Here is a 20,857-nt window from a genome sequence, read left to right as displayed (position 1 = left end):
ACACGAACACACACACACACACACACACACACACACACACACACACACACACACACACACACACGCATGCACGCACAGACTGACGTTTCTTGTTTCTAAAATCAGATGAGCACATTTGTAGATATTTGCCCATTTTCCATTTGTTTGCTTCTTTGGGCTTTTGTATTACCTCCCTTCCCTTCCCAGGAGGGAATTTTAATTATTTCCTTTTACGCCCATCTTGGAAAATGGCCTCGTCGGGCGTTTGTGAGAGTTCGTAAATTGAACTAATACCGGCTCTCTGCACATCGGTCAGGCACAGTCATTACCTTTTGCTGAAGTGTGTTGTGTTGTCTGCCGTTGTTGTTGTTAGCGGTTGTAATAGAAATTATATTCTCTGCTTGAGTCACAGAGGCTTGAGTCACGTATTCAGTATTGACGTCACTCCCAGACCTTTACTTTTCACTACTTATCTTCTGGTTAATTACCAATCAATGTGTGACCGTAATGATAACAGAGGTGACCTAGTTTCCTCCCTCACACGTCACACCACTCTTTCAAAATGCCACAATTCTATTCATGTGTTCTTTTTTCCTTTTATTTACTAAATAATACTAGACCAGGTCAACCTGGTTGTGCCAGACCCCCTGTCTGTCATCATCATTTATGACATCATGCCTTTTGTAGGCATGTCATCATCATGTCATCATCATATATACCCTTTATATAGAAAACCCGGACCGACATTTGCTTATGTAGGCCTACCCATTTCATGGGTCTGGCAAATACTGACAATGACATCATATGTTGGCAGGAATGGTCATTTCAAACAAATGTATTTTATTTTTATTAATGCAAGAAGAATGGCTTTTTTCAGCTTCCTAGCTCTCCAGGAAGAGAAGTCTGTAGATTATATTAGCTTGGCTGTCCCAATCAATGATGATGATGTCTCTGTGGTAGGCAGAGTTTCTGAACGGTCCACAGCCCACCAATGAGTCACCCATTACCCATTACCAATTATATGTCATATTATCATGGTCTCATGGTATCATGTCGATATCATGATCAATATTATCATCATTTTATCGTCTACTTAGGCTTTTTTGATAAAAAAAAAACTCATACAGTTCTCCTAATATGAGGGGGGCATATTTTTATTTATTTCAATTATGTTTTTCATTTATTTTTAATATTTTCTTTTGGAAAATGAAAAAAACAAAGAAAAAAAAAACAATAAAATAATACAAATTATAATAAAAAGAATCGAAAAGACATGGCCCCCTCATGTATTAGGAGGACAGTATGAGTAACCAGAACCAAGGACGGGTGTTTTCGATTAATCTATCATGGTTAAAACCCATTTAGGCCTAACCTATAGTTAGGCCTAAATCAGAAATTAGCCTACAAAAACAAATATGTTGCTACATACTGTACATGTACTGTAAGCCCCTCCCATACACTAAAATGTGTTCCCGGCCTGAATGGGTTAAAATGGAGTTTGAAGTTACAATGGGTTTGTACAGGAATGGGGCGTGTCTGATAAAACGAATATCAAATATCTAAATACTGAATCAAGCAACTTAAAACCTGTCTGGGATGTTCACAAAAGGTGGAGTAGATGATAAAATGACCCACTTTAGTGAAATATCCCTTTAATACTGTACTACACCACTACATATCAGAGGCGAATATAGTCATTTTTACTCTTCAATTATTTAACAACTTCACTTACCAGTTACTTTGGTTGATTTTGATAATTATTATAAAACATGCATTAATCAATTAAGTGCGATTTTATACTTCGGCTATTATGTAGGATTTTGATGCCAATACTTTTGTACTCTGGCCAGTGAATCTGGCCAGTGATGTACAGTATATCGGACCAGTTACCCATATATGGAGACCCATGGTACCCATATATGGAGATCCATGTACTGTATATGGAGATATGTTGTGAGAGCCCAAACATCCTTACTCAGTTATTCCTTATGTGAAAGTCCTATGATGTCTATGACATCTGACATCATACCCTTTTATGCCCATATATGGAGATCCCTGTCTATAGAACCAGGCACACAGATATGGGCTGTCTTTGCCATCTGTCTTGGCCATATATGGATTCTGTTAGTGTGGTATGTGGCCGATGTGGCTTCATGTGACTTCATATGGGCATTCCCATATGAAGTCCTGTTAGATATGGGCTTAATATTGATGACATCAGGGAACTCCGTATCTGGGCATAAAAGGGATTCTAGCTGTTGGTGTGACATCACAGTGAAGCCAGAGCGTGATCTCAGAGCGGCCATCCCATTTTGTTAGAGGGTTCCCCTGACATCACAGTGACATCAGAGCATGAAGTCAGAGCGGCAAACCCATAGACCGTAAAAAAGTGTACAGGTCCAGACGTTGCCGCTTATACTCAAGTAAAACAATCATAGCACTTCATCCAATCGTGTGTGTGTGTGTGTGTGTGTGTGTGTGTGTGTGTGTGTGTGTGTGTGCGTGTGCGTGTGCGTGTGCGTGTGTGTTTGCAGCGCCGTGATCCTAGACGGGAAGATCTACGCCTCGGGAGGCATCGTGAGCAGCGAGGGCCCGGCGCTAGGCAACATGGAGACCTTTGACCCCTGCAGCAACAGTTGGACGCTGGTGCAGTCGCTGCCCTGCCCGCTGTTCAGACACGGCAGCGTGGTCATCAAGAAGTACATCCAGAGCGGCTGAGACAGGCCGGCACCGGATCCGACTGGATCAGACCGGAGAACAACAACAGCAGCGACGACAAAAAAACTGTTTGGGGTCCAGTTTTGAGGGACGCGCTCCGATTGGGCAGATGACCCAGTGACATCCTCCCCTGAACGGACCCGATGCCAGCATCCGTCCAATTGTTACCTATTACCCCCTACCCACGCCCCGCCCTGTGCAGAATGTACACATGCTAGATCACTCCAGCCATGTCAAGCAAACGGTGCCTCAACTCCTGTACTGTGTCATGTTTAGCAAGTTTAAACCCCCTCCCACTCATCTGACCCGGCACAGGGACTCTTAACATACATAGAATGATTAGTTTGTCCACGTTTTCACGTCTTGTCTCTTTCCCCGCATCGAGCATGAATAAGCTCACCCTCTACTTTATGTGTTTCTATTTTTTTCTATTTTTTTCCCCCTAGTATATGCTTTCACGGTACAATGTAAGCCATCACAGCTCTGGTCGTTGTCTTTCGTTGTGATTTCTGTTTGGTAGGTGTTCAAGCAGAGAGGATCAGTTTGCTGTGTCTCTCAGTAGTGACATCTACAGGCCAGGAGGGGGGAGTGAATGTCTGGATACTGCAGAGACACAGAGCGTGCATGTGCACACGCCCAGCACACACACACACACACACACACACACACACACACACACACACACACACACACACACACACACACACACACACACACACACACACACAAATGAGAAGAGTGCAAGACTTCCTCTTTACAGGTGGCGCTATCTTGTTTTAGATTTTCCCCCTTATACTTTAAAACCTCTTACAGAGGCAGGATTCACACAGCAAAGAGAGCTGAAGAAAGAAAAAACACTTAAGGGTGTCTTGAATTCTGCGTGACCCAGGTCTTAAAGAATTAATTACAGGCTAACCGCTGAAAATCCATCATAATGGTGAGGTCAGTGCACCCAGCATCATGATGGGGATAGCATCTGGACGGGTGAGCTTGAATGACGGGTGGCCTGCCGTTACAAACCGGCTTAATGTTTTCCCTTGAACTGGACGTCCTACTGAACGCCTCCGGGGGACGGACCACGGCACCGGGGTGAAGAGACGGACGGAAATCCTCTTCACAATGAAGATAACAGAGATACTTTCTGGTGGGACAGCTGCTCCGGCAAAAAAGCACAATAACTATTTTATGACTCTCATGTGATCAGAGATGTCGTCCTTTATTCTATGTTTGTTCTCTCTCTCCCTCCCCCCCCCCCCACCCCGTATCACTTTCTATCTTTTCATCCTTTGGTTTTGTACAACGTGTTTCATGGCAGACCCACAGACAGAGACGACGTTGGGTCAGCAATCTGTAAATACAGGGAAGGAAATATGTATATTTTACAACTCGAAAGGTGATTCTGTATAAATGTTTTTAGAAAATCAAAACACAAAAACTGACTGATAGTTTGGGTTTAAAAACTGGTTTGTCTGTAAATCTGTACCCAACAAAAGGAGAGATTAACAATTATTATTATTGAAACATAATACATATACCAAAAAATACGATCCGATTGTCAGAGTCTTTCTTTGTATCGTGTCAAATGTCCTGGAAATAAAGATTTTTACAAAGAAGTTTGTTAGGAATGACTATGAAAAAAGGTAGGATATGCACATCCCCACAGTTCTAGGTGCTGGACCCAAAAATAATACAAAAGTGAAGAAAGAAATAATCAAGTGAAGAAAAAAGGAATGTCCGCATACGATAAACTGCTCTTGATGTAGCTCTGTATGCTATTATTCCAAACGTAGGAGACGGTGTTTGAAGGAGCGCTCGTTTTATGGTTAGATGTCACAGTTATTGTCCATGACATTGCAAGCGGCGCGAAGGCCAGCGGACCTTGGTCCTGCTCTTCACGCCCGAGCGCCGCGGGCCAGGGCCGCCGCGCGAGTTACGAAGCCGTAGTGAATGCAATCGTTATATACGGCCTGGGCAAGCCCACGATAAACGCATTCACACCCGCGCAGTCCAAGTGACCACAGCCGAGCGCTCCAGACCTCCGCTCCAGCCAATCACAAGCCGCGCCTTCTAATTTATGTAACCCCGTCTCCTATGGTAGGAATACTCGCGCTCTGTATGGGCAAAACTTTCGTTATCTTGTGGTTGAAAAAGAAAAAGGCAGGAGAGCAGTTTTATCGTGTGCAGACATTCCTTTTTTCTTCACTTGATAGGAATGACTAACCACATCTGAAAACAGACGTGCTCACGTGAGTTGCTGGAAAAAAGGTATGATTCGGCCATGACCACAGACAACAGAAAATGGTCCTGTAATCCTGTTTGGTCATTCGCTTGTTAAAAGCACTGGTGACACTGGAGCGGACAGCGGGGCAGTTTGTAAAGTCCATGGCGACTGTTTCATGACAGGCTCTACAAATCAGCTAACCTTTGATTTTGATTAAGGGGGATCAAAAGGGCCGAAAGGTAAGGGCCAACTGAAAACCTTTAATGTCAGAAGGCGATACAAAATTGCAACATTCTTTAAATATCAGTGGAATCAATTTGTAAAATGTCAGTTAGGTGAGGAAGGATGCCCTTTCCATAACCCCCAAACATAACCTCTCTGGGAAACAGGGCCACTTCCCGACATCAACGTCTGGGTTTCTGATCCTCTACGTTGGACTGGTGTGGGTCTTGAACCTGCAAGCTGACTATGCATTACTTAACCAACCAACGGTACCTTCACACTCTAAGCAGGTTCTCCTTAGTGATTGCAGTGTTCTTCTTTCCAACGTGCTCTTTAGTTAATGCTGCAGTCTATTAGATTAATGGCCTGCCCTACCGAGGATTCTAAGGCAGGTCTCCTGCGATAGAGCCCACATTTCTCCTGCTGAGCTGTAAAAGGGCCTTTCCGGCAGGGCGCGCATAGTGGGCGGCAAGGCACTCAATGGCACTTACACTTACACACCGGGGGGATGATGAATAAACAATGAAAAACATTTGCATCAAACTTGATGCCTCGTTTATTTACACAGTTTGATGTCTTTATAGTATTTGCAGTGAAAAAGACCTTGTTCAGAAATGAACATGTGACTGTGTCTGTACAACATTAACCAAATTCAACTTTGACCACGGTTCTATTGTGAAAATAGCAGATCTACATGTGAGCATGTAGATTTTCACAATTTCTGCCTCTATTATTGACAATTTGGCCAATGTTTAATTTGTCATTTTAGAGATACTAAAAAGTCCTTAAATTGTCACTTTAAAATTGTGCATATATACTGTATATGCACATTTCTAAAGTGACAATTTAAGGATTTTTAGTGTTACACCGTAGCGTATGAGAGTGAGAAAACAATGTTGCACATTAAGCCAATCATCTGGGGACCCCCCGAAATAATTTGGGAACCCCCCTGGGGTCCCAACCCACAGGTTGAGAACCACTGCTCTAGCACACCATTCATCTGGTTGGGAAACTGGTTTGCAGCAGCTTTCTAAAGGAACTGTGAGTAGGCTACACAGACCAAACTTCCCCTGAGGATTTCAAATGAGCTCCCAACAATACAAACACAGTTGGTACCAAACTGCGTTTCAAATTATGATCAACATAATTTGTACATTTTATTTATTTATTTTTTACTTTATTAAGCCCCATAGAAAACCGGTAAGCACCACAGTAAGCACTATAGAAGACAGTTAAGCACCATACAGTAGATGACAGCTAAGCACCATAGTAAGCAAGCACCGTAGATGACATGGTCGCAACTATCAACCACGGAGGTACACTGGTAAGATACATGACTCAAAAATGAGTTGGTTCAAATTCACCTTTAATATTCTGGGGGGACCATTGGCCAAAAACCTAATATTCAAGCTCACAATTCGTTGTCATCAGATTTGTAGATCAGCTGTATTCTCTACACCAATGAGATTTGGTGTTGAGCAGGCCTAGATCTTTGTCGTTTTAGGGGCAAGGCCAATTGGCCTTTGGTGTTGTCAATTCTTTGAGGGCACAAAGGCCAAATGCTAGTGCAGGAAGGCCATCAAATAAAACATGGTTTAGAAAACAATATCTATCTGCAGTGGAAGAAAATCTCAGCCCTGCATAAAAATCAAACTTACTGCATTGGTCATGGGTCATCAACCCCTGGGCTTGTGAAAAATATATTTTTTGCTACCGACATACAAAAGGAGTGGTCAATAACCATGAATACAATATTAAATCTATTCTAGTCCAGTAGACATGATGGAGAATACATGCTGTGTTTTTAAAGAGGGTGAGTGGTTAGTCCTCATCCCTTTGAACTTTATTTTATTTTATTAAGATAGTACTAGGAAAGCTGAGAGCGGAGGCGTAGATGGAGCAATTTACAACTCATTTTCAAAAATTGCTTTAAACGTCAAGTGTATTATTGTTATTATTTCCATGGCCATCTCTGAACTTTTGTCAATTTGTCTACTTTCTTACCTTCTTCACTTTGTACTTTTTCCTAAGTGATGGCTTTGAACTTTTCAAAGCACCAAAGACAATTAGAGAAACATTGTCATATTGACATCATCCACCGGTCATTATCCATTTGCTTAAAAAAACAGGCTCAGTGTCCTACCTTTTCTGAAGAAAACCTGGAGATTGACAAGTCAGCCACTGTATACTGGCTGTAATATATATATATTTTTAAATAGAAGATTTGCAGGGGACATGGACAAGTCTTGCCACGGACATGTTTGTCCCAGTACAGACACATTGCATGGCATTGGTTTAAAGATGGGGAAGGCCCTATGTCTTACCCCTTATCCCTAAACCTTTTTGCCATTTTTAACTATTTACAAAAACATTTTTGAATATTACAAATAGCTGATCTACAAGCTCACAACATGCCGAGGTAGATCGGCAAGTATTTATTATTTTTATTTTATTTTTAAAAAGTAAAACAAAGGCAAAGAAGTTTACAGCGAAAAGGAGTAAGGCATGGATAAAGATATAGCTGAGAATCTCAACAAAATACACCGTTGTATACATGACAAGAAAGAAACACTGGTGTCTACATATTGACAAGAAAGAGACAGAGGAGATGGTGGTGCAGTCAGCTGGAGCATTTAACTCATACAGTGCCATCCGGCCACAAGGGGTGCTAGAGTGCCAGACATTTCTCCATTGACCTTCTTTATAGCTTTCGTCGACCCTCTCCCAACTGGCTTTTGTTTTCACTCCGGTCAATCCTATGGGTGTCCAGAGGAGGAAGCTAGCTGACACGTAGCCAAAATGCTAACCCATTTAGAAGCCCGATCTAAAGCTATTTCAGCCGCAAAAAACTTTCTCTTTGGGTCTGGGGACACAATCCGGAGAAAATCCTGTCTAAAGATATGATTTATTATTGGAGTGGGCGGCGCGATTCGGCCGTTAGCGCGAATACGGCCCGTGGATGGCCGAGTCTAAGTCCCGGCCAAGGATGGACGTCTAGACCGGGGCTTCGTTGAGGCCTCCGATAAAATAATTCATTTTATTAAATATCCCGGACATGTTCGGCATAGGCACCCTGGAATACGTCGCGCCGCCTACAATGAACATTTGGTGAACATTGGGGGGGTCTAAACTTTATTTTAAACCATTTTCAATGGAATAAATCGTCGGAGCATCTAGCGTCTCTCGTTGGTGAGCGCTGGGCGAGCCGGGACCACCCACGTTGCTCCAAGCAGCTCGGGGTAAGTAAAATAGCAAATAAAAAATTGTTTTTGATCCCGAATATCCCGAACTAGTTCGGGATAGACACTAAAAGGGTTAAGGCCACTGTGGCCTCAGGTCATGCCATTTTTTTGAGGGGCACAAGGCCAAACTGAGGGGTTTCCTGAAATTCCTGCCCTGATGTAGACTGAAAAAAGCGGTCCAAGACAAGTACAGGTGCAACTCAGATCTGTTTTTACTAAGAATGGAAATGTTTTTGTACTATGACAACATCAGTGGTAAAAGATCCAAGTATTAGAGCAGCAATTAGTAGGGTAACTGGGTTTTGAACACAGGACCTCTGCATCTAAAGTCTAATCTTTAGACCACTACACCATCTCCAACCTACAATGTGTCAGGTGCTTTTGAGTAATTATTTTGTACTTTACCCCATGAAAATGTCACAGTAAAACAGCAATGTAGGAGGATTGAGATTTGTACATGGAACATCGGCAGTGAGAGTCTGATCTTTAGATCACTACTCCATCTCTCACTACCTTTTGAGTGCTCTTGAGTAATCCTTTTGTATTTGAACCTTGAAAAGCTTAAAACACAAAATAATTACTCAAAAACACCGGGAGTTATCTACGTTGAGACATGTTGTAGTGGTCTAGACATTTGACTCTCGGTGCAGAGCTTCTGTGTTCAAATCTCACTCCTCCTATGTTGCTGTTTTACTTTTACATTTCTTTCAAGGTTAAAATACAAAAGAGTTAGTCAAAAGCACTAGAAAATGCATCTAGTGGTCTAAAAATCAGAGTTCTCGTACAGATCATTGTTGTTGCTTTTCAAGGTTAAAATACAAAAGAAGTATTCAAAGCACCAGATAAAGTCTGCTGTGGGAGATGGTGTAGTGGTTTAAACCACAGATATAAAAAGCTAGATACCTCGTCCACCCGCTGCAGTTGATTGGAGCGACCCGTCTCGCCTTGGTGGGCTCAAAAGAGGAAGTGTCGAGGGCAGGCTGCCACTCAAAAAACTACTGGCCAATCACAATGCGTCTTTTGGGACTTTTCCCATGCTAGTAAAGCAAGCCTGATAAAAGTATCAAACATGCAAAACAATTCAACAGAACACAGGGAAATATACGGTATATCTGTTAAGAGGTTTTGGGGGTCGAGGACCCCCAGACCCCCGTTGTGGAGTTCTGCGCACCCCCAAAAAAATAAATCTCCTTTAGTTCAATGTTTGCAACCCTGATCCCGACACAACACACTAATAGGGCTGGGACTTGCACCTCCAACTTGTTGTCCTCAAGGCAGTTACTCTATCCGATGAGCTGCAGGACACAGAAGTTTTCAAGCTTTTGTCAAGGAAAATCTTATCAATACAAATTTGTCTGCAGACCCCTATCTGAAAACATGTAGTGCCAGGAACTCCTATAAGAAAGATTTGTATTAAAAGATAAAAAATGTAAGGAGACAAATAGGCTACTCAAGCTGGGGAATCAAACCTGTGACTTCCTACTCCACAGGTGTGCTCCTTAACACTTGCACTATACTGTGCTTGTGGAGATCCCAATGCCAAATAGATAATGAGATAAAACCTAGAGGATTGTTTCCATTGTGGATCATAAACATTCAAACATCTAGACAACAAATGGTAAACAAATATTATGCCGTTAAAAGTTTTTTTTTCTTCTTCTTACGTATCGTTATTGGTTGGTTTTCTAATAAGAGATTTTTTGCAGAAGCTGGGGCCAAGTAGCTTAGTGAGTTAGGTCAATGACGTCGTGATCAGGACGTTGGTGTTCAAATCCCACTCAATTCCTTACTTTGAGGACTGATAGGACAACGTCAAAACCAGCACAGAAAGTAGTAAGAAGTTCTTTTGTTTTTATTTTTTATCATGTATACAATCTCTTTGCACAGTAAAGCACTTTGAGCTGCATTCCTTGTCATGAAAGGTGCTATAAAAATAAAGTTTATTGTTATTATTATTATTATTACCATTATTAACATACCTGCCAACCCTTAGAAGTCTCCTGTTATTTGTCCATGTCTCCTGTTCCAGAATGTACCCCAAAACAGGAGATTTTCACCCTTTTTCATAATATGAAAAAGATTATTTGTAAGTAGCCTTAGTAGTAGTTTTTTCTTTTTCTTTTTCTTTTACCATTTCTCATTTCACACTTTTTGTGTGATAAGTAGGCTAATGTGTCAAAGACCCACGGCCATTATACTGTAGTTCCTTGGATATTTGATATGGGGGGGGGGGGGGGGGGGATTTGATTGTTCTTTTTGTTGAAAGGTGTGAGATCTAGCTCTCTCTCTCTAAAATCAAGGCGAAACACCTGAAAAAAGTGAGTCCCATCCCATCAAGGTGGAACACCCGGAGGAAAAAGAAAGAATCATGCAAATGAGGTCCAAGTCAGCCTAGAATCTCTCAATTAAAGACAGAAGTGGCCTTCTAGAGGTCTGACTTGGACCTCGTTTGCATGAGTTTTTTTTCCCTCCGGGTGTTTCGCCTTGATGGGACTCTTTTCTCCGGGTGTTTCGCCTTGATGGGACTCACTTTTCTCTGGGTGTTTCGACTTGATGGGACTCACTTTTCTCTGGGTGTTTCGACTTGATGGGACTCACTTTTTTCTGGGTGTTTCGTCTTGATGGGAGTCACTTTTCTCCGGGTGTTTCGACTTGATGGGACTCACTTTTTTCTGGGTGTTTCGTCTTGATGGGACTCACTTTTTTCCAGGTGTTCCGCCTTGATTTTGGGACTCACTTTTTGGGGATTTTTTGGTATTTTGGGACTCACTTTTCTCTGGGTGTTTCGCTTTGATGGGACACACTTTTCTCCGGGTGTTTCGTCTTGATGGGACTCACCTTTTTCCAGGTGTTTCGCCTTGATTTTGGGACTCACATTTTGCAGGATTATGGGACTCACTTTTCTCCGGGTGTTTCGCCTTGATGGGACTCACTTTTTTCCAGGTGTTTCGCCTTGATTTTGGGACTCACTTTTTGGGGGATTTTGGGACTCACTTTTCTCCGGGTGTTTCACCTTGATGGGACTCACTTTTATCTGGGTGTTTCGCTTTGATGGGACACACTTTTCTCCGGGTGTTTCGTCTTGATGGGACTCACCTTTTTCCAGGTGTTTCGCCTTGATTTTGGGACTCACATTTTGCAGGATTATGGGACTCACTTTTCTCCGGGTGTTTCGCCTTGATGGGACTCACTTTTTTCCAGGTGTTTCGCCTTGATTTTGGGACTCACTTTTTGGGGGATTTTGGGACTCACTTTTCTCCGGGTGTTTCGCCTTGATGGGACTCACTTTTCTCCGGGTGTTTCGTCTTGATGGGACTCACCTTTTTCCAGGTGTTTCGCCTTGATTTTGGGACTCACTTTTCTCCGGGTGTTTCGCCTGATGGGACTCACTTTTTTCCAGGTGTTTCGCCTTGATTTTGTGACTCACTTTTTGGGGGATTTTGGGACTCACTTTTCTCCGGGTGTTTCGCCTTGATGGGACTCACTTTTCTCCGGGTGTTTCGTCTTGATGGGACTCACCTTTTTCCAGGTGTTTCGCCTTGATTTTGGGACTCACTTTTCTCCGGGTGTTTCGCCTGATGGGACTCACTTTTTTCCAGGTGTTTCGCCTTGATTTTGTGACTCACTTTTTGGGGGATTTTGGGACTCACTTTTCTCCGGGTGTTTTGCCTTGATGGGACTCACTTTTTTCGCCTTGATTTTGGGACATACTTTTTTGGGTCGGTGGGGGTGCACGGAACTCCACAACGAGGGTCTGGGGATCCCCCCAAAACTTTTTTACATGTTTGATACTTTTATCAGGCTTGCTTTAGCGTGGGTACAATTTCAACCTTAAAATGTCAAATGGTGTACAGATTTGATGCAAAGTAAGACATCTTGGGCCCAATTTTGAACGTGGTATTCTATGCGCTAGTGTAGTATTTAAGTCCGGTCGCATATGATTGTGGCGACAACTCCCTCATATGCGTTGTTTTGCAATTAAGAAGTTGGAGCTAAGTCATATGAACGTGCTGTGCGGCGCCCGCACGCATATTTAAGGTATTGGGAGGTAACATATGCAAATCAACCTGCGCTGTGCGCTCAGTGCAATTATGACGGTCGATTAGCTGAAACAAATAGCGCATATCCTTAGACGTGCTTTCTTCACCTTTTATGCGCTAAATGACATGTTTATGCCCACATGAGACTGGGCGGCAGCCTTGCTTCACAAGAAACAGCAGATATAGGCCTATTTACCCTATAATTCAGCCACATTTCTTCATTCTGGTCTGATTAAAACAAAACAAAAAATCCATTCCTTCTTCTGTAGCCTACCAGTCATATGGCTCCCCCATGAAAGATATCATGCTAATATGGGACTTCGGCGATTTCTTTTATTTAATTATTATAGGTTGGCAAGAGCGGATTGCTGTAGGCTAATTTGTGCATGAATACTGTAGATGGCTGGTGTCGGCATGGAAAGCACATTCACAGGACCATGGATGGATCTCTTTCAATTTTTAAAATCGCTTCATAATTGCCCGATCTATGAGGAATCAATCTGCAGTTTTGCTTTGCTTCATATAGATGCGTGATCGCTGATCGAGATGCGTCATGCCAATTTAGCCAAAGAAGAAGAAAAAAAGCTCTCGAAGCACTATAGGCTATACATGGCATGTTGACAGCTTTTAGGTCTAAATATGTTTTTTTCGGACACACACATGTACAGTATATGTGCTACAGTGCAAGGACATGCAGCAGCCGTCTGGATGCCATCACCTAGGCGCTGAATTAAGTAATTAAACAGCCCTATTCTTTTACATCTCTGTCATTCTTGGTCTAATTTTACAAATGTATATTTCTAAATAATAAATGAAATGTATTTATTATTACTGTACTCAATATCAAACTAAATCACGTGGGATATGTTTTATTTCGTTTAATTAGGCTACTGGTTCCATCAGATTCCCTTTTTTTTGGCAGGAGGCCGCAGTGCCTTTCCGTAGCCTATTAATTAATAGGCCACTATGCGTCCATTGTTCACTCAACAAGGCCAGCCTATGTCACACTGACACGCTGGCATGAGATGAGAGAGACAAATAGATATGTGGACGTGACAAAAAAAAGTATTATATTAATATAGCCTTCTCTCTCTCGCTCCCTCTCTCTCTCTCTCTCTCTCTCTCTCTCTCTCTCTCTCTCTCTCTCGCCTTTTTTTCTCTATACGCAAACAATGTCGGTTCTAATAAAACAGACCTTATTGAGTGTGAGATATTTACAAGCATGATATCACTGTGATATGTGAATAAGCATTAGCCCCCCCATCCTCTGGTTTTATGCCAGTTAAATGGAATGACGGACAAGCTTCTGATTGGTGAATGTACCTACCGCGGTCATGCCATCGGTTTCCTCAGCAAGACACACCCATGAATAATTTTTCACGTGGTGAGTGCACAATTACGATCATCGCAAATCACATAATCAGGTGCTGATCGTTATTCATGCGTCAAATGCGATCGTCGGCAGTCGGCAACTCCTTACCACGGCCCTTAATTACCGTCTTCTTAATAGGGCCCCTTGACTCATCTTTAAGTCATTACTTAAGTGAATATCTGTAAGATCTTGCATGCGTTGCTCACACGCCCCAAGCAGACCCCGCCTCGACCATGGCCAGATTTGAACAAACCTATTAAAGGTATTCTACTTCACAGAGTCACAGGCCTCATTACTAGTCCGCTGTGCCAACACAGCAAGGTTATCTCACAATGCTTTCTGAACTGGTTTTAAAGTTATCTGATGGAAATCAGTCTTTAAAGTAAGATCTGCAGTGGGGTTTGAACCCACAGCCTCTGTATCATTGGCTCAGTATCCTAACTCATTAAGCTACTTGCTGCTTGAAACATGTTTGTCTTTTTTCTTATTAGACGAACAACAAACAGGTGTCAAACTCCCAAAATCCCCCCCCCCTTAAAGGGTGGGGCAATTGCATGCCGTCATACACAAATATTCATTTAAGTCACGACTGCATTATTATTAAAGATGGGTCTTACATTGCTTAAGACGCTCTGTACATGATCCCAAGGCCCCTTTTGAAGAGTGACAACCAGAAGAACAAATCAAAATAGCAGAGAAACTTCATGGCATTTCAGAGAATTTGGTGGCTCCCTGAGTTAACAGTCACACAGTCAAGCCAGAGTTCATGAGTTTAAATCCAGTCAAGGTCATCCTACTCTTTACTCTGCAGCATGTTTTAGAGAATAACATCCAGAAGAACACTTGGAAGTGACAGACAGTTCAGATAGCTTGATGGCTATCTGTGATAAGGTGCTTTCTACATGAGCCAGAGGTTTTGAGTTCAAATCTGGTCCAAGTCCTTCTACTCTGCACACCAACTACTGTTTTAAAGAGTAACATCCAGAAGATGATGATAGAAACCTTTAGGAAATGACAGAGTATGGTGGCTCCCTGTGTTAAAACACTGTCAATGTGAGCTGGTGGTCCCATGTTCAAATGCAGCCAAGGGCATTCTCTCTAAAACATTTAGAAGATTGAAATCTAATCCTTGACTGACACTAAAGAAATCTAGCTGTGATGCAACAGTACCTCACTGTGTTAATATGGTCCAGAGATCCTGAGGCGGTCTCGGGCCCATGGTCTCAGCCTTGCTACAGTACAATCTTTCATAAAAATGTTCAAAAACTAAATAAATTATACTGACATTCAATATTAAAAGTTTAGTTTTACAGTTTCAAGTTCACCTAAGTTTCAGATAAATGTTTTTATCTTCCCACTCCACACCAATCCTAAAAACACAGCTGAAGTATTTATGGGGGGAGAAAAGGACATAAAAATACAATGTGAAGCTTTATTCAAGTTTATCACAGCAGTTTATTTTAGAAATACAGTAAATGGTTCTTTTCAAATATAACTTACACTAAATTAACAGTTGAATGTGAAGAGGTCGAGTAAAATGCACACATTAACCTAAAAAAAGAACAGAACAATGACAAAGCTATGAACAACAACAGACTAGTAGGTTAATCTGTCAACATAAAAAAATAAAGAGGTGAAAAACAGGAGAAGGATGGAAGGTTGAAAAAGCTTTCTGCATACTGGACTAAGCCTGAACTACCAGACAAAAATTGGTTGTTAGTCCAAACTGTCTAAAAATGTAAGCCATATAATAATTATTAACAAAAGGAAGACCCACAATGTATGACATTTTTACCACCACCACCTATTTATCTTTACTCCAAATGTAGTTAGAAGAATCCTAAAGCATCAATCTTTTGGCAGAGGGTGAACCCAAAATAACAAAAGCAAAGTAGTAAGGTAAACCAATCTGCCATCTCTTCCGTGGAGGCTACTAGATCAGTTTAACGATATGAAATTGGGCCCAGCCGACGGTTGACCTCGTCCAGTATGCCAGTCTGACCACTTCAGTAAAAGATAAAACTTCAGCACACAATGAAATAAATATAAAAATTCAAAGGGCTTGTGTTGCGTGTTGAACCTGAGAGACCTGTAAAACCCCTTTTATTCCCACCCCCTCACACGCCAAATGAACCTGCTACACATAACGCTATGCACATCAGCAAAAAAGAGAAAAACGTCCCAAACAAATCAAACATTTGCTCTATTCGTCATTTCAAATGTACAAAAAGACATTTCTGAATAGTAGAACAGGTTTAATAATTATATTAATAAATAAAAAATAAAAAACATTTAGAGACCCACAAGAAAGATGAGAATGACTTTTTTAAAGTAAAAGATGAAAACAGCAGCCTACTGTCCACAGCTTGTAACTAAACAATGACATGAGATAACATGAAAACAAACAGGGTGCTGGATCAAGAAAGAATGTCGAGAAATCTGAAAAGAACATCTCCAGAAAACACAAGTCAATGACAAAAAACGTAATGCAGTAATTTTATCTGGCTCAAAAACAATGCAAACTTATAGAATCAGAGAGGAGAGGAGCAACCATCCAAACACCAATGATGGCTCTCTTGGATTACTGTAGCAGCAGTGGTCTCTCTCTGGTGATCCTGTACCTTAGCTGGCTGCTGTTGCCACAGTATCTTGGGCTAAAGAACAACAAAATACTGCCTGTGTACCCAGTAAACGTTTCTGCTCTCGCCATTAGCGTTGAAAATAAATTAAGCTGAGGTAGCGCAGGTTTCTCTCTGCAGTAGTCTGAGTGCTAACCTGTCCATGCTAGTTTGCATATGGTCTTTTTGTTGTTGTTGGTGTTGTCGTTGTTGCGTTCAAGAGAAGGCAGAGGTTGAGTCGAGGCGGAGAGAGATGCACCAGAGGTTAGGGTTGGAATCGGGGCTTTTGTTTTGTTTTCTTAAAGAGAGACAGCAGGGCTTTCTCCGGGATTACATCTGGTCAAAACATGGCATCTTCCGCGGCCATGGAAATGCTATAGAAATGACCTTGTCGGTGGGTTTTCTGTGTTACTAGGGAACAGCTTGGATATTCTATTTCCTGTCGTCAGCTACTGATATTCACAAACACTGCAACAGGAGATAAACCTGGAACCATTTAGAATGTTTATGAAAAAAAGGACTAGAAATGTCAAGTATCAGTGAATGTGTTGTACTGCAGGACAGCCACATATGAGTCCCCCGCTCCTCTCTTTGACCGAAGGAAACCGAATTAAGTGGAAACAAAAAACACCAGCGTACATACATTATTTAACAATAATAAAAATAAAGAAACAAAAGAATCAATATAAGGCTTTTTACAGCTTAGCAACGGGCACTGCCTAGAATGGCCTTGTTCATTATCAGACTCACAATCCATGCAACAACAAAAAGAAAATGAATAGGTTGCAATCCTAACATTTCCAAAACGTATATATATATATAAAAAAAAAAGAAATGTACAAAAAATTATCAAACAAATGCATTAGACATAGGTCATTGGAAGTCGACCTAATAGAGCCTGTCCCTGTGAGTTAAGCACAGCTGCATCTAAGTTCTGCTCCACTAGGTTGTTTTCAAAGGAGTGTGCATAAGAATTGGCACCGTGAATGCTTTGACTCGCATTGTTATTTTGTCCTAATGAGAGCAGAAGAAAACAATGCTGGTGTCAAAGCTCTCCCTACTGCTGCTCCAGTGTCCGAGAGGAGAGCCCAGTCAGGTCAGAGTGGGACTGATATACTGAATATTTGAATCTGCTTTTGAGAAATGCTTCAGCTACTCGGGTGGCGCTTTCAATTTGTAGTCAAAACACTGACACAGCCTAAAGTGAGCATAGCAACTTGTGAGACAGCTTAAAGGACCGTACCGTTGCTAGCTAAATATCGCTGAATGCAATGCATATATGTTTGAATTCAATTTGGAAATCAATCCGTTTCCAGGGACATTACAAATCAACCTGCACTAAATGAAATAAAAAATATTATCCTGTAAATTGGGGGTAAAAACAATATTCAATATTATTTACTGTATCGTGTGTTGGTTTACATATCCTACTCAAGTGAATGGAATCCGATAGCTTCCTCAAAAACCAACCATAGCCACCGGTAATGTATACTGTGAGTCATAGTTTAAAACGGGCTAAAACCGGTATGGTCCTTTAAATGCAATACAATCTATGTATTAAATTGATCATTTTAAGTCTATCTATCTATGTAGTTTAAGGTCAATGTGAGGTCAGTGGTTACTAGGTCCTTATCCCCAAAATTAGATCCATTCCCATCGATTCCAAACTGTATCACAAGGAGGAGTCTAAAAATGAACACCTGCTAAATATATAAAAGAGTTTCTTCAACTCAAGGTTTAAATTAAGGCACACGCTAGGCAGTGCAAACAACAGACGTGTTCCACCGTGTACTGCTTTCCAGTTACTCAGCCAGAGTGTCACTAGCAGGGAAACCTACAGAATCTGAATGAACTCAAGGGCATGGCTTGTGTGGAATAGACATTTACACTGCAAGTGTTGGTGAGGGGACTCTGCTACCACCAGAATTTAGCACATAGTGGTCTGACAAGGCTCACCCGGGAGGCTGAAGAAGACCACGTCCGGCTGGGGTTGAGAGATGAGAGGTTTTATGGCTGACTGTGAGCATACAATACACTCATCTTTGTTCATATTCCCGTCTCCAAACCGGACGGTCGGTATGCGATGGCTTTCTCTGCTCTCCTGTGCTGCTGAACTGCATGGAGTTTTATGCCGCTGTACTGAAACATTCTCTGTAAACTATTGTTGCTCCAGGGCAGCTCACATATCGGGCAAATCAAGTAGCTGAAAAAGTAAAAAGTAAAACAAACAACAAACAGCCACGTATTGGCATGGTGACGATGAGACAAGTGGGCTCTGATGAAACATTGCACTGGAGGAGGCGAGGTGGTTTCCGACAATGTAGTCCAATGATTCCCAACATTGCCTGGGGCCTCGACTCCTTATGCCCGAGTTATGCCTTAGATTGTGCGCCGCTGTCTTGCGCCGAAACGAAAACCAGATCTACAAACTCACGTTGAGAGCTTGTGGATCGTCTAGTTTCGGTGCGAGAGACGACGCGCAACCAAGTATAAATCTGGCTTTAGCTGCACACCACATTCACACTTCTGCTGGTGAGGATCTGTGCCTGTACGTATATATATATATATATATTTATGAGTATGTATCCGTGTGTCCGTGTGCACGTGTCTGTGTGTGTGTGTGTGTGTGTGTGTGTGTGTGTGTGTGTGTGTGTGTGTGTGTGCGTGTGTGGCCTGCTCCTGGGAGAGGCAGCCAGTTGCGATATGACATCACCCAATCCTTCTGTTGGTTTGCTAGTTGTTCGAGTCCATAATAAGTTCCAAGAGCAGCATGGGTAGAAAAATGTCTATAGCACCCAAGTAGCACCAGGGTCACCGCGTGTGTGTGTGTGTGTGTGTGTGTGTGTGTGTGTGTGTGTGTGTGTGTGTGTAAGTGTGTGTTTGTCTGTGGACACCTCCAGGAGTTTGGTTGTGTAGAACTGGTTCCTGAGACAATAGCACCATAGAATGTCTCCTCTCCGGTCTGCCTTCTGCGTTTGATTTGCATGTCTGTGTATGGGTAAGGGCTGGACTCAGAACGTTGCTCTCTCTTCAATCTCTGTCTGTCTGTCTTTGTGGTCCCAGGCTGTTCAGGATCTACCTGACAGGCACTCTGTCTCACAGGAATGTATCGAAATGCTGAACTTGCCGTTCCATCTCCTGCAAACCACACACAGACAAAACTACAGGTTAACTTAAATAAAGAATGCATGCACACATTATGTATAGAGTATACAAATATAAATACAATGTACACACCCACACCCCAAATTAAGTCTGTGTGCTATCACTATTCCAATATTACTTGGAATTTTCCCCAGCGAATAACAGCTTTCAGTGTGATAAATGATGTAAAATGAACCAAAGCTATGGCAGAATGATACGGACGATTTGTCTCAGCATGAAAACAGCAGAATTTGACACAGACTCAATCTGAATGGAACCGAGGAAAGAGAGATGGATGTTAGCCTGCAATAGACCGTGATTAATGCTTTGAAGATGTTGCGGACCCGTGTGTGTGTGTGTGTGTGTGTGTGTGTGTGTGTGTGTGTGTGTGTGTGTGTGTGTGTCGTGTGTGTGTGCAAGCTTTTACTTGAATGGCTGAGTCAGTGCAATAGGCCTCGCTATAAGAAATCAATTTACTTCAACTTCTGGAAGTAAAGTTACAACTATTAGTTATAGTACAAAGCCACTTTTAACCACTTTCACCCTGCTGTCCCTATTTTGGGCATGTACCTAGTTGTTGTACGTGTGTTGTGCTTGTGTGTGTGTGTGTGTGTGTGTGTGTGTGTGTGTGTGTGTGTGTGAGAGAGAGAGAGAGAGAGAGAGAGAGAGAGAGACACCGTGTGTGTGTGTGTGTGTGTGTGTGTGTGTGTGTGTGTGTGTGTGTGTGTGTGTGTGTGTGTGTGTGTGTGTGTGTGTGTGTGTGTGTGAATGTATTAGTATATATGTGCATGTGCACATGTATGTGAAATGAACAATGTTGAATTTGAAGTTTAGTAAATATTAATATTTTGAAGTGCAGCCCTTTGGAACAAGATTTGTGCTTTTGGGGTAGACTTTGACTAGACATACGTAGATGGTCTGAAACTGATAATAATAGTGGATGTTCTATTCCAGGGGACCTTTCTGTTTCCTGGATAAGATCAAAACAAAACAAAAACCTGGTGGTCAGCTGTTGCCGGCTATCTATAATATCCAGTAGTAGCTGTGGTGAGAAAAGAATTATACTGGGAGAAACTATTTTGTGAGCTTCTCTTCTCCCCGATGCCTTCCATTGTTAGCCAGTGTTAACCCTAGACTGGTTTATGACAGATAACGTATCGCTACCAAGGTACTGTTAACCAACAAAAAGTGGATGTGTTCAAGGGTTCTGGCTCGTCCTCTAGCAACATACTGTAAGCGTCTATAAAAACGCATAATCTATCACCGACGTTTGTAGGCTAGTAGAGTTCGTATAACGTCTA

At 42.0% G+C, this 20,857-nt stretch overlaps 2 protein-coding genes across 2 annotated transcripts in view; one reads left to right on the top strand and one right to left on the bottom strand.

Annotated features, from left to right (window-relative positions):
• Nucleotides 1–3,294, top strand: part of klhl29 (kelch like family member 29) — a 373,908-nt gene extending 370,614 nt beyond the window's left edge. Inside the window, exon 15 of the mRNA XM_080745146.1 lies at nt 2,514–3,294. Coding sequence (XP_080601272.1) covers nt 2,514–2,697 — 184 coding nt within the window. The 3' untranslated portion in view covers nt 2,698–3,294. The remainder of the gene's footprint in view (nt 1–2,513) is intronic.
• A 15,564-nt stretch (nt 3,295–18,858) lies between these two features.
• Nucleotides 18,859–20,857, bottom strand: part of atad2b (ATPase family AAA domain containing 2B) — a gene marked incomplete at its 5' end in the record, with an annotated part of 135,538 nt that continues 133,539 nt past the window's right edge. The window contains one exon of the mRNA XM_080744574.1: nt 18,859–19,550. Within this exon, the coding sequence (XP_080600700.1) occupies nt 19,509–19,550 (42 nt within the window). The 3' untranslated portion in view covers nt 18,859–19,508. The remainder of the gene's footprint in view (nt 19,551–20,857) is intronic.

This window comes from Nannobrachium achirus (genome assembly GCF_963921795.1).
Source record: "Nannobrachium achirus genome assembly, chromosome: 16".
NCBI classification, from domain to species: domain Eukaryota; kingdom Metazoa; phylum Chordata; class Actinopteri; order Myctophiformes; family Myctophidae; genus Nannobrachium; species Nannobrachium achirus.
This window is presented reverse-complemented; position numbering and strand designations above follow the sequence as displayed.